The 15,546-nt window shown below is 54.8% G+C and overlaps 1 protein-coding gene across 4 annotated transcripts in view; it reads right to left on the bottom strand.

Annotated features, from left to right (window-relative positions):
- The window catches only part of HIC2 (HIC ZBTB transcriptional repressor 2), a 36,075-nt gene that overhangs the window by 6,764 nt on the left and 13,765 nt on the right, over positions 1-15,546 (bottom strand). For 2 of the 4 annotated variants that reach the window (XM_054543086.2, XM_024240146.3), the window contains exon 2: positions 1,828-1,926. The exons of 1 other annotated variant lie outside the window; for it this stretch is intronic. In XM_054543086.2, coding sequence (XP_054399061.1) covers positions 1,828-1,853 — 26 coding nt within the window. In that variant the 5' untranslated portion in view covers positions 1,854-1,926. Of the gene's footprint in view, positions 1-1,827; positions 1,927-2,137; positions 2,633-15,546 lie in introns of those variants that run through there. One more of the 4 variants, XM_054543087.2, reaches the window with a different exon arrangement.

The following is a 15,546-nucleotide window of genomic DNA, read 5'->3' as shown; positions in this document are numbered from 1 at the left end:
AGAAAATGGAGGTGGAGGGTGATGAGGCGACAAATAGAGAAACTGGGATTTGCATTTGGTTTCACAGCCCGGGCTACTGTCTCTACACTAAATGAAGTCGATCACACACCCTCAGGGACCAGAAGGGGACCCAAAAATGACCAGCAGATGACTTTAAACTTCGGGAAGCAGAGGCCTCCGTGAGAGGAGCTTGTCTTGAAAGCTGGCAAAAATCCCCCAAAACTAAATGGTGGTTCCTTTTGAAATACGCAGGGCCCAAATCAAACTGCCAGCAGTCATGTTGCTGCCTCCCAGATGCTGCAGTCGGCCTGCAGCCAGCCCCGCCTCTCCCCAAGGCCCTGGGCCACCTCGTACTCTGGGCAGGCGCCAAGTGCTGCCCCAGCCTGGGCTTCCAGGTGCCAAGCAGGAAAGGTAACTTAGGCCAAGCACCTGGCACCACCTGAACCCTCCATCCTCTCTAGGAAGGGCAGCGCCATCTGGGCCTAGGAAAGGTGGACAGTTGGCCTCCATCACACAGACTGGCACAGGCATTAACTGAGATCAGTAAGCAAGAAACACACCGACGCCGCTGGTCTCTGCAGGAACCCTGCCAGCCCAGGTGTGTTTCTGCTTATGCAGCAGCAAGACATGGGGCTCTGAGAGCGGGTGCTCCTCACCACGCTTCCCATCCCCACTGAGCAGCCTCCTCTGCCATGGACCAGGCACCCCACAGTGGGAGTGCAAGGGCAGGGCAAATGGGTGCACAGTGGGCACCAGATGGAACCCATGGGGAGGAGGGAAATGTCCCTCCAAGGGCAGAGGCAAGGACGGTGGCCGGCGGTATAGAGAATGACACTGGAATGCTTTGAATGACTCAAAGCCATCCTCAGCCCTAAGCCCAACTACCCAGTACAAAACACAGTACTCCCAGCTCCATCATCTCACCCCTACCAGAGTCCCTCAGAGAATGGCTCAGCAGGAGGGTGCTGGGGAAGGCATGCCAGCGTCCAGGTGGCCACCTGTGCCCCGGATAGGCTCACAGGCTTCCACAGGGCAGGGGGCCAGTGGAAACATGAACTTTCCTCATGGCTGACAGACAACCGAGCAGCAGGGCCCACAGGCAGCTCTGAGCCTCGCAGTTCAGGGTCCAGTCTCTCAGCAGCTGAACTACTCTGAGCCCGCCGCCCTCTGGGATCTACTGCCCCTCCCAGAGTGTCCAGCCCTGCCTCCCAGAGCAGAGGCCTGGAAAGAGTCCCACCCTACCCAACCTTCTCATGACAGAAACTCTCCCCAGCCCCATGCCTACCCTTGTTTGCAAAGACAAAGGAAAACCCTAACATTCACAGGCCCCTGAAGGTACCAGAGCTCAATGTGAACACACAAGGGTGCAACACAGCCTGGAACACCGCTGGCACTCAGAGCCTAACAGCAAGAGGCAGCAAGCACCCACCAGGGGCTCTCTGCCTAGCAGCCCAGCCCACAGCAGCTCAGGAGGGTGCTCATGGGCTGGAGACTTCATGAACCAATCCTCCTCCACTCCCTGCCCCCTCAACCCACCAGGCAGGGACAAAGAGCCCCCAAGGTGTGGCTTCCACACTGGGCCCCAGTAACCTAGCCCCCAGAAAACATCAGTGCCGGCTCTGCCAGCACCCAGACAGCTGGTACCCCGAGACTGACAAGGGGACTGGAAGAGGTCACTGGCCTCCAGGCTCCCTCCACACTGCCCAGTGCTGTGTGCACACAAAGGACCACGGGTCAGACAGATAGAGGCCGAGCTGTGGGGCTGTGCGCCACCCAGAAACTCCGGGGAAAGGGGCCAGTGGCGGTCCTCCCTCCCCTGCGCCTCACCGGAGTGCCAAGGGCCCAGACACCATGTGAGCAGCAGCCAGCGGGGGGGGGGCCTCCTGAGCGCGTGGCCTTCCTGGGGGTGCATCAATGCCTGGTCACCTGGGGAAGAGAAGACGAACACAGTCACCCAGACAGCCATCAGCGAAGAAGGGAGGGAAGGGCGATGAAGGGAAGCACCTGGGGGTCTCTGGCTGGGGCACCAGGGGCAGCCCAGCAGGAGACTGTGGCCACAGAGCCTGGTAGTAGGATCTGACAGCCAGGAAGAGTAAGGACCAGGGAACAGGTCTAGGGAGTGTGGTGGGTGCAATACCTGCCCCTCTAACACATACAGGAGATTAAGGACACCCAGGGGCCACCTAGGCCAGGGGGCGCCGGTGGCAGACACACAATTCTTGGCCTGCGGGTGTGGTAGCAGGAGGCCTGGGCAGGGCCCTTCCCAGGCTGGCCACATTTACATAACAAAAAGTCAAAATTGGAGCCACTTGTGCAAGGGCTATTTATAAGAACCAGTCTCAACCGCTTCTGGCTCCCCTGTTCCTTCCCTTCCTGATCTGCTCTCACCCCCTCCCTGCCCAGAGGGCCCAGCCCCCTAGCCCGCCTGGCCTGACCACATGGCCTTCCCTCTCCAGAGGTTTCACTGCCTAAGGGCTCGCCCAAGCTGCAGGCCTGGGCTTTCAATACCGGCCCACCAAAGCCTTGGGCAGCTGCTGCCAGGAAATGACGGGTTCCCTCCCACCCCCAGAGCTCTGGGTCCTGAGGGAGGGGGGATCCTGAGGTGGTGGGTCCTTGCACCCCACACCTGCCAGCCTCGGCCCCCACGGAATAGAGCCAGGGTCAGGGAGGGGGCGTGCAGCGGCCCGTCCCCATTTCCCCTTCCCCCACTCCACCCCCAGGGCCAGGGAGGCTCAGCAGGTCCCTCAGGAATGTGACCAGACCCGGGGTGCCGGCCCAGAGCTGGGAGGCCTAGGCTGCAGCCGGCCAGCTGTCTCTCCGGCCCCTAGTGCAGCTCCCCTCTGGGTGGGGGGTATGAGGGGAGGGGTGCATGGCTCGTCCAGGACCCCACCAGAGGCCCAGAGGGCAGCAGAACCAGCTCTGTTGGTAGGAAGCCCAAGGGCGTCCACAGTTAGCAAGGGTTGGGCCCAGTGGGCTAACGCTGGGATGAGGCCAGTACGGCAGGGGCCACTGAAACACTGGCGGGAGCAGTCGAAAAACTGGATAGAGGGTCTCGGTGGCACACTGGAGGCAATCAGATACCACTATCCAGCCCTGTGCCACTTCACCTGCTCCCCAGGTCCCCTCAGGACCCAGTTAACCAGAGCCCTGTTGGGTAGAGCGCATGCCAAACTCTGCAGCCAGGGGTCACCTGACCTTGCCAGAGGCCAGGCCAGCTACTGGATGCCACGCAGGGAGTGGGTGGCAGAATAGAACTGGGGGGCACCTGAGTGCCGTGGGGTGGGAACACCCTCTGTCAGTGCCCACTGCCTGGCCCTGACAGGCACTTTACAAGCCCAAGGCTAGGACTAGGTCTCCCCACCAAGGAAGGATGGCCCCAGGCTGGGTCAGCTGTGATGTAGAACAGGGCAGGGCTCCTCCCTGAACCCTCCACTTGACGTAGGGGGTGTCAGAGCCACCTGCAGAAAGTTCACAGCAAGCACAATGCCACCATGCCTGCCATCCACACCAGCTGGGCCGAGTCTGGGCCACGTCTAGGCCGCCACTGTGTCTGCAAGCAGCAATGCAGCCTCACCCCATGGCGGGGTAGGGGGGTGGCACACGCCATCCTGCTGCAAAACGCCTACTAAGCACTGCTCTTTCCTTCTCAGCCACAGAGCTCTGCCCTACCCGCTCACCGCTGGACATGAAACAGCAAGCGCCTATCCTGGAGGGCTCTGCCTGGGGACTGCCAGGTAACTAGAAACACGGCTCTGGGTGCTGGCCCGGATGCTGGTGCCCAGCCCTGGAAGCAGCTGACTGCAGGCTGCGACGAGGATGCCACCTAGCACCCAGAAGCCCCTGGCAGGAGGCCCGGGCAGCATGCCTATCAGCCCCAAGGCTAGCACGCCCAGCCCTGGCCTACTGCCCATCCAGAATGCTGGCTCCCAGGACGCCCAGGATCTGAGGCAGTGGGGCAGCAGGCCTGGGCTATCAGGGCCAGCTGGGCATTCGCCTAAGACTGTGACCTGTCCCCTCCCTGGGACAGAGCCTTCAGGGGTCCAGGGGAGAGGCAAGAAGGGTAGCACAGAAACTATCTCCCCAGTTAGGATCCCTCAGCTCCAGGATGCCCCCTGTAAGTGGACTGGCCCCAGCTGGGAAGGGCAAGAGCACCAGCAGCTGGAGGGAGGGCCAGCTCTCTCTGAGGAACCCTAAAGGTCTGCAGGAAGGAACACAAAGCCTCGGGGTTACCTTCCCAGGCGTCTGTTAGAGCAGACACACGGCCCTGTTTACGGGAACAGCCAACACGCAACTGCTCTCCTTTCCTTCCCCTCCCAGTCCCTGCCACAAAAAAGCCAGAAAGCCATGTCCCCAGACACTGAGGGCTGGCCCAGGGCCCAGGCAGGTGCTAGGGGGCTGGAACAGCACTGAGATACTCCAGCCTCTCAAGCTACTGGTGGCACATGCCCAAGCTCTGTAGAACTGAGCCAGCCACAGCAGCCCCACCCCCGCTCTGTTTGCCCTCAAGGAACTTACAGTAAGGCAGCTGCTCTGCAGGGCCCAGTCAAGTCCATTCTGTGACAAGAAAAACCTTGGGGGCACACATACCCAACTGCTAAATAAGATTATCTCTGGGAGCGGGATTATAGAAAAACCATAGTATCTGTATGTTATGTTCATTTCTGTAATACTCAACATTTTAAAAAATATTACTTTTTTTTTTTTTTTTTGATGGAGTCTCATTCTGTCCCCCAGGTTGGAGTGCCGTGGTGATCTCGGCTCACTGCAAACTCTGCCTCCCAGGTTCATGCCATTCTCCTGCCTTGGTCTCCCGAGTAGCTGGGACTACAGCCGCCTGCCACTACGCCCAGCTAATTTTTTGTATTTTTAGTAGAGACGGGGTTTCACCGTGTTAGCCAGGATGGTCTCGATCTCCTGACCTTGTGATCTGCCTGCCTCAGCCTCCCAAAGTGTTGGGATTACAGATGTGAGCCACCATGCCCAGCCAAAAGTATTACTTTTAAAACCCTAAAAATACAAAGGGCAGAAATGATGCAGAAACATGGATGAACCTCACAGTCGTGGCACTGAGTGGAAGAAGCCTTTTGCGAGAGTACAGACTGCATGACTCCATTTACATCAAGTTCTAGAATAGGCAAAACGGACTGAGGGTAAAAACCAGGGCAGAACAGGCTGTGAAGGACAGGTGAGGACTGTCCAGGATGGGGCGAGGGACAAGTGCCCACTGTCTGGCCCTGACAGGCCTATCTAGGACGAGGCATGAGGAACTCTTTGGGGTGAGGGCAGCTCTCTATCTTGCTGGGAGTCTGGGTTAAGGTAAATGAAAATACAATTTTAGGCCCTTAACTGCATGTAAACTTTACTTCCAATGAAACCTCCAGACAGAGGCTTTCACAGGACATTCTCATCTCAGAAGCTCAGCACGATACCCTGGAAACACCACCAGCTAACTTTTTCTGGGCACTGTTGTATGCCCGACCATGTGCTATGTCACTGGACCCGCAGGGCCACCCAGGAGCCTGTGTGTTCTGTCCATGTGATGAGGTGGGCCCCTGTCAATCTTCACACAGCACAGCTGAGCCTCAAACCCAGCACTCACCCTGACCTCTCAACTCCCCACAACGTAGAAAACCTGGAGCTGAAAGTGTGGACGGACATGTCATCTGCAGCCTTGGGCACAGGCACCCCTTCCCACTGATGATTTCCAGATCACCCAGGGGTATTGGTTCTGCCTCAATTTTCCAACTAGCACAGAGACCAAGGGCGACGGGGAAGCAGATTGGAAGGGCAAAGACGCCACAGTGGGAACAGGTTCCTATCCCTCCCGGCTGCTCCCCAGCTGGGTGGCCCTCAGGGCATCTCCAGAGGGCAGTCAAAAGCCCCAGGCCAAGACCACCCTGCACTCTGGATCCCCCTACTCACTCACCAGACACAGACCAGACAAATAGCCAATGGGGATGACAGAGGCCAGGGCACTGTGCACCCCTCACTGCCTCCTGACACTCGAAGCACCCCCCCATTGGGGGACCCACTAGCCCATGATCCTACGCGAGGTCAGGCCACACCTGCCCGAGTGTGGAGCCTCTGGTCAGTCCACGTGGCTGCAGGGGCCCGTGGGGAGGCTGGAACAAGGTCACCTCAAGGCCTTTCTTCTAAGCACCTAGCAAAGGGCAGGAGAGTGTGCTCTGGTCAGCATCTTTCAAAGGCCAGGAGAGAGGAGGTGTGCAGATCAAAGTGATCCCTGCTGAGGCAGAAAGCAGAGAACTCCAGCCTCTATTCTGAGAGGCACTGCCCCAACCCAGCCTGGACACCCACCTTGCCTAGAGCCTTGGCCTCCAATAAGCCAGGCATTCAGAACTGCTCCAGGTGCTAGGCCTCCACATGGCTCCTTCTGGAGGCCCTGCCTCTGGGAGACAGGAACACATCTCATGCCCACGTCCAGGCCCACAGGTGGGGGGTCAAACTCAGGGTGTGGTCTCAGCCACATGATACCCCTGCCTTCAGACTGAAACTTCTGGCTCACGGCCAGCCAGGAGGGAGGCCTGGGGAGAAGGGTGAAGACCAGGAAAGGGCGCCACCCCAAGCAGGCCACCCCGCCTAGCCCTCCTAGGATCCTTCTCATCCACCTTCCTCCCTGGAAGCCATCCCTCACTACCAAGAAAGGGGCTTCCTGCAGGAGGCCTGGAGCTATGCTGGAGGACTGAGGAGAAGCTCCCCCCAGCCCATCCCCAAGGAACAGCACCTTAACCACCTCCCGTCCTAAACAAAAGTAACAGTGAAACGAGAACCCTCCAGCTGACGCCAAGACAGCTGAGAGTGAGCAGGGCCGCCCACGGCCCGCCAGAGCTCCACTGTCAGGTGGGAAGGACAAGCATGCCAGGCTGAGAAGCCATGCTGGGCAGGACAGGGCCACCAGGCAACTTCCACATCCCAGAGGTCTTAAGTACATCTGACCGGGGTCACAGAGAGTCCCAGACTTGCTGCCACTGCTCCCAAACTTAAGACTAAGGTCGGCATCGGCCCTGGTTCCAGACCAACCCCCAACTATAGTCACCTCATACTTCAGGTGTGGCCGGGACATGCAGCTGCAATGGGTGGCCCTGTGTGAGCTCAGCCTCTTCCCAGGAGCCCCTAAGCCATGGGAGAGACTGCCTGGAGGGCACAAGGCAGCCAGGCAGGAGGCAGCCAGGATCCAGAAGTGCCCCAAGGCCCAGCCCCTGGACACACCAACCAGCCCTGCACAGTCACAAGCCCAGGACTTTGTTCATCCTATCCCCATCGCCTGGAGTCCTCCCTGAGGAAGCCTTGGTAGACAAGAGATAGCTCCAAGGGGCGAAGGCTGCACCTCGCCCACCACCACAGCCCTGTATGAGATGGCAGCCTACATGTGGGCAGGTCTGATCTCCTCAATCTTCCCACAGGCCCAGTGAGCCGGGCGTTATCTCTGCAGTTTCAGATAAGAAATTAAAGGTTCTTGGGGGTTAAGCAACTTGCCCGGGTCACAAGAGCATGTAGGTAGCAGAGTGTGGACCTAAAGCCTGACTCCAAAGTTGTAGTCTTATGACCCCACCCTAATGCAGGCAGGGCCAGGGATGCCACTCACACAGAGCTTCCAACTGCCAAGCTGCTTGGGGGAGCTAGAGGAGGCACCGCCCTCCATGCACTGGTGTGCCAGGAGGAGGGACTCCAGTCTGCACCTCCACCCTCACTCCCCGACCCCCCAGCACCGCCTGCCTATCCACAGCAGGGCCTCACCTGGGTGTATTCTCCCAAACTCATTGTGAGGGCATGGGGTCTGCCCAGCTCCTCCACCAGAAGTGACAAGGTAGGGCCCCCATGCAGCCTGCTTTGGAGGCCCAGGTTGTGCTTGCTGCTCCTCTGGGAACACCCCCACCCTCCATGATCTCCTTCCCCGTCCCTCCAGGCATGGGCTGGTGGTGGGTGGGGCTCACTGCTCTGGGCAAGCCCAGCCATGTAATCCAGCCCAGACCTGGATGCCGGCCAGCAGCTCCTGGCTCTCCTCCCAGACCATCCTCCTGGAAAGCAACAGGCTCCACAAATGCCAGGAGCCCAGCTCCCTCCAACGCAGCTTCTACAAAATAAACACTCGGGTTCCACTCAACACATTGGTGATGCAGCGATTGGGACCTGAGGCTGGCCTCCTCCTCTGCTCCTCAGGCCAGCCCTGTGGCCTAAAGTGAGGGAGGTAGCATCCACCCCAGCCCAGTGACTTTCCCAAGCCTGTCCCGAAATGCCCATGGGTCCTACTGATGACCTCGTACTGCCCACAGCAGGGCCAAGCCCTGCATGGTCCAAGCCACCTGCCCATGTGTACTGTCCCTTCTGAGAGGTGAGGAAGCCCGGGCTAACACCCCAGCACAAGGAAAAGGCTGGAATGGGCTGCTGAGAGGAGAGCTGGACCGAAGGTGCCTCCAAACTGTGCTTCCCCAGAAGGTACAGCCTCAGTCCCCTCCCTCTCCTCACCACTTCCGGGTTTGGAGCCAGCAAGGAATGAGGCCAGGAAGACCTTGGAGACCTGCAGCTGATCTCCCCTGCTAGTGCTGGCACCAAGGAGGGCCCCAGGCCTGGCACAGTCTGGCTGAGAGTTCTGAGACAGGATATTGGAGAGAAGCAGGAGAACATTGCTTTAAGAAGCAGAATAATGGCCAGGTGCGATCTGTAATCCCAGCACTCCAGGAGGCTGACGTGGGTGGATCATGAGGTCAGGAGATCAAGGCCATACTGGTTAACACTGTGAAACCCCGTCTCTACTAAAAACACAAAAAATTAGCCGGGTGTGGTGGCACGCGCCTGTAGTCCCGCTACCCCGGAGGCTGAGGTAGAATTGCTTGAGCCTGGGAGGCGGAGCTTGCAGTGAGCTGAGATCGCACCGGGTGAGAGTGAGACTCTGTCTCAAAAAAAAGAAGCAGAATAACAATTTAAGGTTGTGATAGTGACTACGAATGCTGTGCTCACCTCCAAACTCCATCCCAACACCACCCTGACTCCCAAGAGGGGCCTGAGCATGGGGTAAAAGGCTCGCTGGCAGCCACAGAGCAGGAGCCCATGCAAGACCACCAGAGGATGTGCAGCTGCTGTTCCTAGTAGGTGAGGAAAAAGCAGGAATCTGGCAGCCACATATGTCAGGAGGCAAAACGGTCCCTGTGCTGGTTTCTGCAGTCCTCTCCAGCCCACTTCCCTGCTCTTCTTGCTCACTGGCCATGACCCAAGAAACAGCAGCAGCACCACCAGGGATCTTGTTAGAAATGCAGATGCTCAGACTCCATCCAGCCCTAACCACCAGAACCCTGGGGGCTCAAACACACAGTCAAGTCTGAGAAGGGCTAGGTTAGAAGTTTTTTTTCCTTCTTTTGTTTTTACCTGGACACCGATTGGAAAGCTCTCTACAGCCTGAAAGCCAAGCGCTCCACAAGGAGTAAATGCTCAAGGGATGGGCATCAAGCAGAAGGAGAAAGCCCCCAAAACGAAGATACATGTCCCATGTACACAAGCTCACAGGCTGGTGAATACAAACAGTAGACCTAGAATGTGCCACACCAAGGCTGAGCGTGTTACCACAGGTACCAGAATGGTGACCACGCCGGAGGGTTCCACAAACCCTGATCAGAGAAGCAGGCGTGAGTGGCAGGCAGAGAACACAGCTCTGTGTGGCAGGGAGGGAGGACAAGCAGTGGCAGCACAGCAGACAATAGGTGGAAATTCTACATGCAAGGCACTAAATGGGCGACGAAAGCCTGGGCCGCCCAGGTGGAAGGGACTATCGTGATCATCTCTCTCACCCCAGGGACACCTTAAAAGGCGGTAACTGAGCCCCAAAGGGAGGCACCCAGCACAGCTGAGTCACAGAGCTGCAGCCATGCAACCCACGGCTCCAGGAGACACTCTCCAACTTCACAATTTCAAAATCAACCCTAGCAGCTAACAATTTCTTAATGCCAAGTAAAGACTAGAATTAGAAACAAACAGAAACCCTATCATCTTCTACCATCATTACTTCATAAAAGAAAACATTTCAACGATCGAAGAGCAGGAAGAACTACTGGCAGTCCTGCACCTATGCAGTTCTCCAGGCCTGGCAAAGGCTCCGAGGCAACCAGCATTAAGGAGCCACTGCACTGTCTGTACACAATACTGCCTGACCCCCCGGGCTGGGACAAGACTGAGATGACATGCTGAAAGGGAATCAGAAAAAACAAAAACACAAAAATTCAACAACAGATACTAAAGATGGGATTTTGATTAGCCAAACAAAGACTAAAAGAGTATCTCCCAGGGTTGAAAGGGAAATGGGGATGTTTTTAAACAAGACCAGGACTGTTCCAGAAAGAATAAGAACGTCAAAGCCCATCAGGAAAAAGGTAACACCAAATGTTAGCCAGGCAATAAGGCAACCAGAAGTCTCACATGCTTTATAATTTTTTATTTTTTTGAGAGAGAGTCTTGCTCTGTCACCCAGGCTAGAGTGCAGTGGCGAGATCTCGGCTCACTGCAACCTTCCCCTCCCAGGTTCAAGCAATTCTCCTGCCTCAGCCTCCCGAGTAGCTGGGATTACAGGAGTGCAGTGCGCCACCACCCGCAGATAATTTTTGTATTTTTCGTAGAGATGGGGTTTCACCATGTTGGCCAGGCTGGTCTCCAACTCCTGGCCTCAAGTGATCTGCCCACCTCAGCCTCCCAAAGTACTGAGATTACAGGCATGAGCCACCGCCATGAACAGTGTTCTGTCTGGCCAGAACACTCACATGGTTTAGAAAACCCTTGGATGGCACAATCTAAAACTGTGGGCCCAAGGCCGGGGGTGGTGGCTCACGCCTGTAATCTCAGCACTTTGTGAGGCCAAGGTGGGTGGATCGCCTGAGGTCAGGAGTTTGAGACCAGCCTGGCAAACATGGTGAAACCCTGTCTCTACTAAAAATACAAAAATTAGTCGGGCATGGTGGCAGGCTCCCGTAATCCCAGCTATTTGGGAGGCTGAGGCAGGAGAATCACTTGAACCCAGGAGGCGGAGGTTGCAGTGAGCTGAGATTGCGCCACTGCACTCCAGCCTGGGCGACAAGAGCCAACTTCGTCTCTAAATAAAGCAAACAAGCTAGCTAGCTAGCTAGCTAGCTAGCTAGCTGTGGGCCCAAAAACTCACCCAAGGAATACGCCAACAAGAATGCACACGTATGCGCACCAAACGGCAGACACGCTCATGAAGGTCCAACAATGGAAAACAACTATGCCCACCATGAGAAGGGACAGCTGCAGGTATAAAAGACTATGATCCAGCAGTGAACAGGACAGAACGTTTAGGTTGAACTGTATGAATTTACCTTTTAGGGGTAAAAAAACAGCTGACTGCTGATAATTTCACATGGTTTGACTTACAAACAACACAGATGAATCTCTCAAATATACTTGTGAGCAAAGATGCCAGAGCCAACCAAAAAGACTATTACAGCTCCATTTGCGTACATTAAAAAGCAGGCAGCACTAATCTTATAGGTGGGGGCTGAGAGTGACTAAAAGCTTCAGGATACGTGAGGGGCTTCCAGGGTTGTGTTTCTCACTCTGGATGCTAGTTACAAGGGCATAATCATTTGTGAAGAACTCTTGGAGCTGTGCACACTTCTTACGTAGGATGTCCTTGAATTCAATACAGTGCACAGAAACCTTCAGAAGGGCAGCAGAGATCAACTTCATCCTGATCAGCAACTAGACTCAGTCCAGGCAGCAACCTCTCCTGGACCCCCAACCAATAACAACAACACAGGAAGCAAAATATTGGCAGAACAGCTGGCAACACGGCAATGTCCAGGACGGAGTGCCCATCCTAGAGGAGGGAGCTCACACAAGCCAGCCAGGAGCCCACAGGAAACAGAGAGACTACTGTAAATCCTTATTAAGAGCAGACTCATGTCTGCTATCTAAAAGATAAAAATCTGATAATGTTTTTAAGTTGTCCTAAGGTCCAATTGCCTTTTTTTTTTTTTTTTTTTTTGAGACAGAGTTTTCCTCTTGTTGCCCAGGCTAGAGTGCAATGGCGCAATCTCAGCTCACCGCAACCTCTGCCTCCTGGGTTCAAGCGATTGTCCTGCCTCAGCCTCCCGAGTAGCTGGGATTACAAGTGTGCACCACCATACCTGGCTAATTTTGTATTTTTAGTAGAGACGGGGTTTCTCCATGTTGGTCAGGCTGGCCTGGAACTCCCGACCTCAGGTGATCCGCCCGCCTCAGCCTCCCAAAGTGCTGGGATTATAGGCGTGAGCCACCACACCCAGCCCCAGTTGACACTTCTAAAGGAGAAGGGGTTCTGCAAATCCTGAAAGGCAAGCCCAGGAGAAACAGGAAATCTGGGAGCACGGCAAGCAAGGTTCAAACAGGACACCAAATAATTCCCAGCAACCACCTCCAGCAGGTCCTGGTGGCAGCCAGGTAGGGCAGGAGCCGGCTGGGCATATCAAAGGGAGAAAGCCAAGAAGAAAATGGGCGAGACTCTCAGGGATTTGGGGTCAAAGGAAGCCGCTGGGAGAAGGAAACAGCCCACTTGCTCCTTCATAGGTAATCAACACACAAACCCCCCAGTGCCTCAAATGGCTCAGGAGCTACAGCCAAAAATCAAGGATCAAGTTATTTTACTCCAAATAAGAAAAAAAAAAAAAAGTTATACATTCGGCATCCATTGGAAGTTCTGTGATTGTCTGGAGACAGGGTCTTGCTCTGTGGCCCAGGCTGGAGTGCAGTGGCGCGATCATAGCTCTAATTTCTGGGCTCAAGGGATCCTCCCGTCTCAGCCTTTTGAGTAGCTGGAACTAAAGGTGCATGCCACGATGCCCAGCCAATTTTTAAAATTTTTTGTAGAGATGAGGTCTCACTATGTTTTCCAGGCTGGTCTCAAACTCCTGAGCTCAAGTGATCCTCCTGCCTCAGCCTTCCAAAATGTTGGGATTACAGGTGTGAGCCACTGTGCCAGGCCTTAAAAAGCAATTTTTACAGATAAAATTGGGCAATTGCTATGGAAAATATTACAATCTATGGTCCTGTGCCTGAAAAGCCTCCAAGTGTGATACTTTATAGAGAAGAGGTCTCTCCTGTCCAGTAGGTAACTTGAAAGTGTCTAAGAGAGAAGTGCCCAAGAACTCAAAGAATCGGAGAGGGATCCATTCAGCCTCGGGGAGAAAAATGCTCAGCCTCGGGGAGAAAAATGTTTCACTGTACTTCTAAACTGAGTCTCAGTGGTGCATTAAGGAACTGGATTTAGAGACAGAAAACAAAATAAACTGGCACTTCTCTGCCTCAAGAAGCATAGCTTGGGGGTGAAAAGTCAGCTACTTAGAAGGCAGCAAAAACAAAATCCAGAAACCCACCCGAATGCTCACTGCCAGCAGGACAGGTGATTATGTGTGGATGGCGCCACCTTGGACACTGAAATGGAGAATAGGAACGCAGGAACTGCTGCTCCTGGTGTCCCAAGAGTGCAGGGCACCCGGCTCCCAGCGAACTGAGCCAAAATCATTCGCAGTTTCAGGATCCAGACAAAGGTGGGAAACCGACAAAAGCCAGCGAATGGCTGACCCACAATTCAGAAGACTGTTGGCTACTAGAGGGAAGTGGGAATAAGCCAGGGAGAAGTGCATGGGGTGTCCCACGAACTTGGGAGGCTATTTCTTATGCAGCCATGAGGGAACAATGGTGTCACACTTAGTGGGACACCCACGATTCAACCAACAGTGAGTTTACCACTACTTCTTATCTCTCTATTCTTTAAGATTTGTGCACACACGTATATACGTGTAATTTACCTTTGGTTTTTTTTTTTTTTTTGAGTCTTCCTCTGTCACCCAGGCTGGAGTGCAGTGGCGCAATCTCGGCTCACTGCGACCTCTGCTGCCCGGGTTCAAGCAATTGTCCTGCCTTAGCCTCCCGAGTAGCTGGGGATTACAGGCACCCGTCACCACACCCGGCTAATTTTTGTGGTAGAGACAGGGTTTCACCATCTTGGCCAGGCTGGTCTCGAACTCCTGACCTCAAGTGATCCGCCTGCCTCGGCCTCCCAAAGTGCTGGGATTACAGGCGTGAGCCACCACGCCTGGCCTATTTACACCTTTGTAAATAACTTCTTAGAGTTCAATGGCTAAGTCTACTAAGGAAGCTGAGCCTGCTCTGTGCAGAAGTCTCAAAAGAAAGGAAAGTCGGGTGTGGTGGTTCATGCCTTTAATCTGAGCACTTTGGGAGGCTGAGGCAGGAAGATCGCTTGAGCCCAGGAGTTCAAGACCAGCCTGGGCAACACAGCAAGACCCTGTCTCATTTAAAAAAAAAAAAAAAAAAAAACAAAGAAAAAGAAAAAGAGAGAAAGAGAGAGAAAAAGAGAAAGAGAAAAAAGAAAGAGGAAAGAGACCTCCCTGGTGCAGGGAAGAGCTAAATCCCAATCCAGGGAGGAGCCAAGAGGCTAAAGCTGAGGTGCACTCACAGAGCACCTCCCTTTCACCACCTGAGAGATCACCCGGTCCACAGCCGTCAAACGCAGCAAGGCCACACAGTTGGGCAGCTATGACAACAATGCACAAATGAGGCTTTGGAGGGCTCAGTTCCCACAAGAGATAACCCAGAAAATATCACCCTGTCCTAATCATACAAAGCAAAAGAACCTGGGGCCTCCACACCTGGGGTAGCAGGTATGCTTCACACAACAGAAGTTGTCCAAGAGGGAGAAATCCCAGGCAATCTCCCAAGGTCTACAGGAGAAAGGGCAGAATCAGAGCCACTCTAAGTGAAAATATCAGCGTTTAGAACACAATCACCCCCCTGCAACCCCTCCAGCCAACCCTCGCCTAGTCCCTGTACCCTCCAATTCAGAGTCCAATAACCCTGAGTTATCTTTCTCAAACACCCATCTCATCAAGCCACTTCCCTGCTTAAAGCTTTCAATGGGCCGGGCATGGTGGCTCACGCCTGTAATCCCAGCACTTTGGGAGGCCCAGGCGGGCAGATCATCTGATGTCTGGAGTTTGAGACCAGCCTGACCAACATGGAGAAACCCCATCTCTATTAAAAATACAAAATTAGCTGGGCATGGTGGCGCATGCCTGTAATCCCAGCTACTCAGGAGGCTGAGGCAGGAGAATCACTTGAACCCGGGAGGCGGAAGTTGCAGTGAGCCGAGATCGCGCCATTGCCCTCCAGCCTGGGCAACAAGAGTGAAACTCTATCTCAAAATAAAAAAAAAATAAAAATAAAAATAAAGCTTTCAATAAATTCCTGATGCCTAGGATAAAGTCCATGCTCAGGCCTGGCATGCAAAGCACTTCCCACAGGGGCATCAAGCCCACCTCACCCCTTCCACAGACACACCTGAGAGCTCCTGCAGGTTGTGCCCTACTCTGGGAGGAGCCTGCCCCCACACAACTCCCTCCTCTGTGAAGCCAGAACTGCCTCTGTTGTCCCCCCGCGCCCAACGTCAGCACCAGCTGCCAAGCTGCTTCCCTCCTGCCTACCCCCACCACCCCACAGATCAGTAACCAAAGTTAGACCCTGTGTCCCAAG

This window comes from Pongo abelii, chromosome 23, assembly GCF_028885655.2.
Source record: "Pongo abelii isolate AG06213 chromosome 23, NHGRI_mPonAbe1-v2.0_pri, whole genome shotgun sequence".
Taxonomy (NCBI): Eukaryota; Metazoa; Chordata; class Mammalia; order Primates; family Hominidae; genus Pongo; species Pongo abelii.
This window is presented reverse-complemented; position numbering and strand designations above follow the sequence as displayed.